Here is a 9714-nt window from a genome sequence, read left to right as displayed (position 1 = left end):
AGAAACATCGATGAGAGAGAAACATCGATCAGCTGCCTCCTGCACATCTCCTATTGGGGATGTGCCTGCAACCCAGGTACATGCCCTTGACCGGAATCGAACCTGGGACCTTTCAGTCTGCAGGCCGACGCTCTATCCATTGAGCCAAACCGGTTTCGGCTCGAACAACTTTTTGACATGTTATATAATTTATCTATTTATTATTTATTATCTTGCTTGTTCCGTTTGCTGACACACAGTAAGTGCTACAGAAATATTGAATGAATGATTAAATAAATGAATTCTAGGCATTGTTCTAAGCATATTTAAGAGACTGTCCCCTTAATTCTCAAAATAATCCTATAAGGTGCTATTATTATAACTTTACAGATGAGGAAACTAAAACATAGAAAGGATTAGCAACTTGCCCAAGTTCACACAGTTGGCGAGTGGGGAAGTCAGTTTCAGAGTAGCAACTGTGTTTGAGTTAGTTCAGTGATGGTGAACCTTTTGAGCTTGGCGTGTCAGCATTTTGAAAAACCCTAACTTAACTCTGGTGCCGTGTCACATATAGAAATTTTTTGATATTTGCAACCATAGTAAAACAAAGACTTATATTTTTGATATTTATTTTATATATTTAAATGCCATTTAACAAAGAAAAATCAACCAAATATATGAGTTCGCGTGTCATAGGTTTGCCATCACTGAGTTAGTTCATACTCCTTAAATCCGTTGTGGAATGAGATGGAACCTTATTCCATAAATAAAGTCATAAAGGTAAAGCTAAATAAATTCCTAGATGAGAATTAAGGGGAATATATCATTCAAAGAAAAAAAAAAAGGACAGGAAATACAAGAATGAGGGAAAGGCAATTGGCTCAGATTGAATGAATAAAACAGTTAATGCAGCCCAGCCGGTATGGCTCATTGGTTGAGCTCAACCCATTAACCAGGAGGTCACTGTTTGATTTCTGGTCAGAGCACCTGCCTGGGTTGTGGACTCATCCCCAGTAGGTGTGCAGGAGGCAATCTATGGGTGATTCTCTCTTATCATTTGTTTCTATCTCTCCTTCCTTCCTCTCTCTGAAATCAATAAAAACATTTAAAAAAAAGAAAAAAAAAAGAGTTATAGGCTCTAGCCATCTGAAATCAATAAAAACATTAAAAAAAAAAAAAAAGAGTTACAGGCTCTAGCCGGTTAGAGTGTCAGCCTGTGGACTGAAAAGTCCCAGGTTTGATTCTGGACAAGGGCCTGTACCATGGTTGCAGGTTTGGTCCCTGGCCTTGGTCCAGGCTCAGGTGGGAGGCAACCAATGTATACGTCTCTCTCACGTCAATGTTTCTCTCTCTGTCTCTCCCTTCCACTCTCTAAAAATCAATGGAAAAATATCCTCTGGTGAGGATTAACAACAACAAAAAAAGAGTTAAGGTATTGGCAAGAGGTAATGTTATAAAGGTTCTGAAGAATCTTCAAGAAAGAACTGATGAGAAGAGAAAAAGTATTTGTGATTTAGTGATATTGTAAAGGGGACATTCATAAAGTGATGTTTCTTCAACCCAAACATTCCTTGAAGGAAAATAACTCTATTCTATGAATACCTTGAAAAAATGCAAAATTTAATTCACACACAGACATGGCCTCAAAACTAAGGTATACACTTAGATTTAGATTCTCTTTACCACCATGATCTTCACTATAAGCCTTAGTGATCCCTGCACTAAGAGGCAGCTTTGTTCGGAATAAAGGGAAAGATGGAATTAGAGGCCACAGCCAAACACTAACTTCCATCTCACAAAGAAATGGAATGGGTAAGGGAAAATAGTTTCCACAAATGTTTTTCACTTTTAGTAATCACTTTCTTAGAAAGAAGAATGTGAGGAGGAAGGAAGGATAAAAGGGAAATTTATTTTTTTCTCTTTCTTTATTGAGGGGGGGGAGGGAGGGGAAGAGAGGGAGGAAGGGAGGGAAGGAAGGAGAGAGAAACACCAATTTGTTGTTCCACTTATTTATGCATTCATTGGTTGACCCTTGTATGTGTCCTAACCTGAGACTGACTCTCAACCTTGGCACATCAGGACGCTCCAACAACCAACTGAGCCAGCCAGAGCAAGGGAAATTTCTTTATTGTCCTTTGCGATGCTGTGGGGGGGGGGGGTAGTAAATCCAGTGTCTTTGTTCTTCCCATTACTTAATGTGAACAAATAATAATTAGGAAAATTATCCAACAAATATTCCTCCTCTGTTTGCCAGACATAGTAATAAATGCAGACTTCTCCCCCATCTCAATCTTTTTAGAGATTATTTTACTCACTGCCTTTTTAGAAGTTATTTTACTCAGTGCCTTTGCAGATAAAAACCAGCTGTTCCTGCTAAGAGGTGACCTTATGGCTGCTGGTATACATTATGATCATAGTATTTTGCCCAAAAGCCAAGGATAGCCTCTGACACAGCAATCCTGTAATCTAACACTCCTCTTTCTGTATAAAGAATGCTTTATAGGCAGAACTGAGTACAGGGTGGGAATCTGAGCTGCATACAGCTCTTCTGGATATTTTATTTGATAAGACCATGCAATACAGCAGAACAGGCTGGAATTCTACCAAAGGAACTCAGATCGCCCTAACCGGTTTGGCTCAGTGGACAGAGTATCGGCCTGTGGACTGAAGGGTCCCAGGTTCGATTTCGGTCAAGGGCATATACCTTGGTTGCAGGCACATCCCCAGTAGGGGGTGTGGAGGAGGCAGCTGATCAATGTTTCTCTCTCATCGATGTTTCTAACTCTCTATCCCTCTCCCTTCCTCTCTGTAAAAAATCATGGGTCTAGAAGTAAGGGAGGAGCCAATATCTTTTCTTTATGAGTTATCAGAGCTGGCCTAAGTCCTATCAAGACCCTCTGCATTGAAAGGATTATGTTGCCCTCCTCTCCCCGACACACATAATTCCAAGATGAGTGTAATTAATTTCAGTAAAGTTCTGATTTTTCTCATGAGGACTTCAATAACTTAATTTAAATGCCAAATGTGAAATTATTTCCAGAAAAATTTAGAGATGCCCCCTCATACTTTGATATATAGCATTATATTAGTTTCACGTGTACAAAATAGCAATTCCATCTTTGTAAACACAACAAAATGATCACCACAATACATCTAGTTACCATCCATCACTATACAATTGACTCTCTTCATCCATTTCGCCTCCCAGACCCCCTACCCTTCTGATAATCACCAATCTATTCTCTGAATCTATGAGTTTGTTTTATTCATTTGTTTTTTAGATTCCACATATAAATGAAATCATATTTTTCTCTGTCTGACTTGTTTTACTTAGCATAATACCCTCTAGTTCCATTCATGTTGTCACGAATGGTAAGATTTTCATTTTTTATTGCTGAGTAATATTCCATTGTACATAGTATATAGCACATCTTCTTTATCCATTCATCTATGGATGGACTCTTAGGTTGTTTCCATATCTTAGCTATTGTAAATAATGCTGCTATGAACACGACAATGCATATATCTTTTCAAATTAGTGTTTTCATTTTCTTTGGGTAAATATCCAAAAGTGGAATAACTGGATCATTCAGTAGTTCTATTTTTAATTTTTTGAGGACCTCCATACCATTTCCTATAGTGGCTACACCAACTTACATTCCCACCAACAGTGTGCCAGGGTTCTCTTTCCTCCACATCCACTTGTTATTCCCCCTCCTACTTTGTTAAGATGTGCATAATTTACCTGCTGGGTGATTTATCACTGTATATTATGAACTGATGAAGGTCCGGGGGCTGAGAATCACCTAACTAGCTTAAACTTAGCCAAGGCTACCATTACCTTTCATGTGAGGCTTATACTACCTTCTGCCTTGTGCTCACTCCATTGCACGCCCAAGGAACCAGCCTATCATATTGCCTTCCTGTGCATGTCCTCTAACTTCTTTTAGTGGTGGATCCTTAGAGACCCCTTCCACAATTCAAGGATTCTTTATCAAAAATATTTTGAAAAGCATTGGTTAGCTGATCGATGTTTCTCTCTCATCGATGTTTCTCTCTATCTCTCTCCCTTCCTCTCTGTAAAAAATCAATAAAAAAATGTAAAAAAAAAATATTTTGAAAAGCATTGGTTGTAACCACTATATCTGCCAATGCTGCATGGCAAGAGTATGGAAAAAACTAGAATAGGAGAATTCCCCCCCGAAATCATAACTGAGCAGTCCAGGAGTCAACAGTTAAAATCAAACACTATAGTGGACTCTATACTACATACTACTGCATGTGCCTCACAGTAATGCATATCACATGTTCTGAATAGTCCCCTCGGGTAGGCCCTTGAATGACATCAAGGCTCCTGCCAAAGCACACTATTCCTAAACACAAAATGAGTTTTCATATACTTTGTAATTCATACATATATATTTCTTTATACACGTGCGCATCAGTGTTTTCTGTCCTCAGTTGTAAAATTCTGAAGCATAGATGCTAACACTCCATAGTTTTCTAGAGCACTTTGTTCGTGCTTTGTGCCATTTGACACTTGAAAATATTTTCTTTTTTAAAAAAATATTTTTATTGATTTCAGAGAGGAAGGGAGAGGGAGAGAGAGAGAAACATCAATTATGAGAAAGAATCAATTGGCTGCCTCCTGTATGTCCCACACTGGGGATTGAGCCCGCAACCTGGGCATGTACGCTTGATTGGAATCGAACTCAGGACCCTTCAATCCACAGGCCGATGCTCTACCCACTGAGCCAAACCAGCTAGGGCTGAAAATATTTTCTGATATTATGATTATACTGGCATCATCACCCAATGGCTGGGATGCTGTTAAACCAGGAGAGAGTGGGGGTAATTAAGAGATACCTGTAGCCAATCTTTCTATGACATTGTCTGCCTTTGGCAAAAGAGCCTGGTGAATACTCATTTGATATGTATATGCAATGTTAGTACCATCAGAGTCTAAATTTGCAGCTCTAATTAAAACCCAATTCTAGCAGGGCCTGAGATCGTAGGCCTGCATTTCTGCCCCTACCATCAGATCAGTGTGTGTCCTTCCCTATACCATTCAGATCTATTGTCTAACCTGTCAGACTTGATGAGAGCAGAGCTTGTAGTTAACTGCTGCTGACCCTTATACTGAGGCCCCGCACTAGCTAAAGGCCTCGTCTCTACAGCTGCTATGGAAACTGTCCTCTTCCTCTCCCGACAACTTATTCTGGCACTCTTTTCTGATTGCAGAAGAGGAGGCCTGCACCTCTCTCCATACCTTTACCAGATTGGAATCTTCAAATGGGGCGGGGGTGTTATAGCAGAACATTGTCTTATGTGTCATATAGGGCGAGGCAACACCACCATCTGATGTTCTGCCAGTACTTTATTTTTTTAAAGATTTTAAAAACTTGATTTTTAGAGATAGAGGGAGAGAGAGAGAGAGAAACATCCAAGTGAGAGGGAAACATCGATGGAGCCCGCAACCCGGGCTTGTACCCTGACAGGGCATCCAACCTTTCCGTGCACTGAATGATGCCTGACCAACCGAGCCACAGCGGCCAGGGCTCTGCCAGTCCTATTTCTCCCTCTCGGCCACAAAAAGGATTTTCAAGGCCATCTCCAATTTCTTTTTGAGCTATAACTGACACTCAGTATTATATTAGTTTCAGGCGGGGCCGTGTCTAAGCGGACTGCAGGATGTTCTGGCTGTTCTGCGCCATGCCCCGTGCTCGGGAACAGGATGGCTGTGAGGTCCTGCACATGCAGACACTGTCCACTCCTGCCCGGGGCCTCCGGAGCGGCGGTGACCACAATGCGCCCATAGGCAGCCCTGCTGCATCAGGGCATGTGCTGCTTTCTACCCAGGACCATCTCCCCAACGGGACCCAAACGGGACCCCCAAAATGCTGCTGGAGTGAAAGACGGGCTCTCTGTCTGACGCATGCATGCACCGAACGGGTCGCTGTCTGTAACTGTTTACTGTTTGTAAAAAGCCGGAGCGCCGTAGGTGGGGAGACACGCTGCGGGATGGGTGCGGGGAGACCACAGCACACACCATCTTTACAAGGACGCTCGTCCGCCGTCAACAGCGCAGCCTCCTCGGTCCTCCCCATCCCTGGTTCTCGGGCTGCGGGAGGCTCGCCCTCCTCGGGTTCACCTGGAATCCCTGGAGAGTGACCACCCCAGGCGCTCCACCCACCGGGCCGCGCACAGAACCTGCGGTCGGGAAGGTCTCCCGGGCTTCGCCCATGTCCTCGGGGCTGCAACCTGAGCGCACGGCACCCCAGTCCCGCACTCGGCACGGCTGGAGCCCAGCCAGCCGCTCTCCTCGGAAGGACGCTCACCGGGGACTCGGGGCCGGAAGGTCACGCCGTCCCTCCCGGACCGCGCAGCCTTCCCGAGGCTCCCGGGGCCTGGGGCCAGGAGGACGGGGACACCGGGGATGGAGTCTAAGGCCCTGGCAGGCGCAGACAACACGACAAACAAACAAACAAACAACACGCAAAAAGAAACGTGCCAGACAAGGATAACAGACACACCGACACAGATGGAGAGCGATACAAAACGGAGACAGAGGGACAAGATGGCTCCCTCCGCCCGGGCGAGGCGCGGCATTGCCAGGCAGGACTTATAGGGGGAACATCCTAACTAGAAGCTTCTTCCTCCGCCACTCGGGCAATCGACTCATCCCTCCACCCGGCCCCTCGGAACCCCCACCCGGGCCCAAGTCGGAGTGGGAGCGCCCTCAGCTGAACCAGCCCGAGAGGAAGGGGGCGGCCACCAGCTCCAGTGCTCCGCCTCCTGACAGGCAGCAGCCAATGAGCGGCTTCTGCCGCCGGCCTTTAAGAACCGCGCGCGCTCTCCCTGCGGCGGACGCAGCCGGCCTAGCAGTCAAACGGAGTTTCCATGGAGACCGAGGCTGGGCCCTGGCGGCCTCGAGGCGTTACCATGGAGACAAGTCCCGGACTGCAGCTCCCCAGCCCCAGCTCACTGCTGTCTCCAAACCCCGCGGAGCCGCTGTGCGAGGCCAGAGCCACCGTGGCGGCGGCACGCTGGGACCTGCGGAAACACTCGTTGCTCATCGTGATCGGCGAGATCGGTACAGAGAGCCAGCTGAGGGCCGTGCGGGCCCACCTTGAACAAGGTGAGCCGCTGTCCTGGCTGTGCTCGGGACCTCCTCCATCCCGAGCTTCTCCGCCGGCTGCGTTTACCTCCCAGAGCGTACGTCTGCATTCTCCATCCCTACTGTGCAATTCCTGAAATCCGCGCGCCCTGTTAATCTGAATCATCAGCCCCTGTCACCTGCATCTTCCATGTCACGCGCCCTCCCCACCTGCCAGCATCTTGCTTCCCCATCCTCCCGCACACCCCGTGGCATTCCGCAGTCTCCCTGAGTCGGGTTAGCTCAGTGCAGCCCCTGGGTCCGCTCTGGTCACACCCTCTCTCCCTCAGTGTCTCGGTCCAGATGTCCTGAAAGTCCTCACCTTCCCCTGAAGATTCCATGCCCCTACCTTAGCTTCTTCTTTAGGATCCCTGAACAGGCACGGGGTGCTTTCTGAACGCTGCGGACAAATCTCAAACCTCCCAGTGTGGGCGGCCAACCTGAGAGAGTGACCTTTGTGGCCACAAGCTCTCAGTCCTCACCTCCCTCCCTAGTTGACAGCCAGTGGCGCAGTGCTGCGGAGCCACCTGCGGGTGGAAGTAAGCCTCCGAGGGGTGGAGGGAAGGAGGGGGGAATAGAAGGAGAGTCCAGAATCCTACTTAGCTATCAGGACAGGGAAGGCAGCCCCCCGGTATTTAGGAACAGTCCCTTGGGTGTCACTTCTATCACAATCGGGCAACTCTGCAAGAAAATGGCTACATACAAACTCATTAATGACCAAGTTTAGCCTAAACTCTGCCCCTCTGCCTCTGGCTCAGGCAAAGGCCAAGAAAGGCGGGGAGACAGACACAGGCACTAACCACCTTTCTTAAAGGTATCCGTGTGACTGATCATGGCAGCTGTCCTTCTCCTCTCCCTCTCCTTACCCCTCTTGTGAGCCTGCAAGTGCTCCCTGAAGTCCAGCCCCTCTAACCTGACCTAGAGTGCTCTTTGTTTCTTTTTCTCTCGCAGGGATTCTCTCCTGGAACATTGACTTATCATCCTTTGATTTGGACCAACAATTGAGACTCTTCATTACCCGGCACCTAGCTCACTTCTCTTCAGAGGTCAAAGGTTAGGACCAGTGTCATTTGTCTCAGTTCTTTGGGTGAGGGTTGGTCACTGAAGAGCAGAGATCCACTCTCCCTGGTAGAACTGGCCTGTGGGAGATTTGGGTGGCGGAGGAGGGAGGGATTCCTCAGGGGAAAGTTGTAAAGCTCCCTAACTATTCCCACATATCCAATACACTTCTCAGAGAGATGGTACGAGGGTGGAAGAAGCCCGGAGAATGTAATTTCTACTTGAGGGTGGTTTATGGACAGCTGTTGACATGCACTAAGGAAACAAATGTGCTTCTCATGAATGACCGATCATCTTCCATGCACAAATTCACTCTCTTTTTGTGTTCCCCTCTCTGTGTACCCCAGCCTCTTGCTCCCTTTACAGAGACCCTTGAATCCCCCACTTGCCTTCGAGATCCTTGCTTAGAACTTCCCTCAGACTGCACAGCTTACTTTTCAGGTTTCAGGGTTTCTGGTTTCTCCTTTGGTTCAGGCAACAGATCTCCAGAGCAGAGCAGAAATCTGGTACAAAAGGCTGATGAGCACCATCAAATCCAGAGTGGAAGCAGGGTCTCCTGGATTTATTGCTACTTTGAGGTTTGAGTTTGAGATCAAAGTGCACAGCATGCAGTTCCCCATTCTGCTGGGTGGGAGAAATGGGTCAGGTATTTGAGAAAATAATATTTTAGGAGCTATCAGTTGATGACAGTATCTGTGGGGAGACTTCAGAAAGCTCTACGTCTCATTATAAAAGTGCTGGGCATTCTGGTCCTGTTGTTGGTAAATGTTGGCATACCAATCCATGAGCCAGTGCCTTTATGGACTATAAAAATCCATCCAGCCCAACAGTTACCACATAAGATGACTGAATTCATATCTTATGTAGATTATTCTCAATTATTCAGTGTAGTACATAGTCACATCCCCTTCTCTTCCCGCTCCTCCTGCTAACTGCCACATCTTTGGTCATTTCTCTGATCACTGACTCCTCTGAAGATGCTACCGGAGAGAGAAGACAAGGTGAATATGCTTTCATTGGAGGTAGCAGATGCTTTATTATCCTAGGAATATGTGCAACATTTAAAACATGTGAGGCTGGCATTTTCTTGATGTGACTGCTTTCTGTGAAGCTAGACGCTCACTGTTTTGAGGCTGCCTTCTGTTTAGAATTACTCATGTCTTGGCTTCCTCCATTAGCATGGAGGAAGTGGTAATAGTTTTACCACTTATTACTCCTAGGAACTTTGGTGCAAAATTGGATAGGGGGATGATAACAGATGAAATTAATGATGGAACTGAAGTTTGAGGAGTAACTGTGGATGTTAGTAATTTACCCTGAATGCTCTAATCCCGTCCTTTTGGCCACAGAGACTTAAGATTAGGCTGCTTTCTGGAATGATGTATGAATGTACAGAACTTAAACCAAAATACTTGGCCATTTTTTAAATTAAGATGTGAGGATGCTTGGGAATATGCTTACAGAGAGATGCATAGTTACTCTCACTAAACAAGCACTGATATATAAACACCAACTAGATC

At 46.0% G+C, this 9714-nt stretch overlaps 2 protein-coding genes across 3 annotated transcripts in view; one reads left to right on the top strand and one right to left on the bottom strand.

Moving 5' to 3' along the window:
- The window catches only part of TP53BP1 (tumor protein p53 binding protein 1), a 96569-nt gene extending 88937 nt beyond the window's left edge, over window positions 1–7632 (bottom strand). The window contains exon 1 of the mRNA XM_005877546.2: window positions 7485–7632. The gene's annotated coding sequence lies outside the window, so the exon portion shown is untranslated. The remainder of the gene's footprint in view (window positions 1–7484) is intronic.
- Window positions 6859–9714, top strand: part of MAP1A (microtubule-associated protein 1A) — a 20742-nt gene continuing 17886 nt past the window's right edge. Inside the window, exons 1-2 of one of the 2 annotated variants that reach the window (XM_005877547.2) lie at window positions 6859–7117; window positions 8087–8188. In XM_005877547.2, coding sequence (XP_005877609.1) covers window positions 6880–7117; window positions 8087–8188 — 340 coding nt within the window. In that variant the 5' untranslated portion in view covers window positions 6859–6879. The other variant, XM_005877548.2, reaches the window with a different exon arrangement.

This window comes from Myotis brandtii, unplaced genomic scaffold (genome assembly GCF_000412655.1).
Source record: "Myotis brandtii unplaced genomic scaffold, ASM41265v1 scaffold521, whole genome shotgun sequence".
Classification (NCBI taxonomy): Eukaryota; Metazoa; Chordata; class Mammalia; order Chiroptera; family Vespertilionidae; genus Myotis; species Myotis brandtii.
The sequence above is the reverse complement of the archived record's forward strand: the minus strand, read 5'-3'. Positions and strand labels throughout refer to the sequence as shown.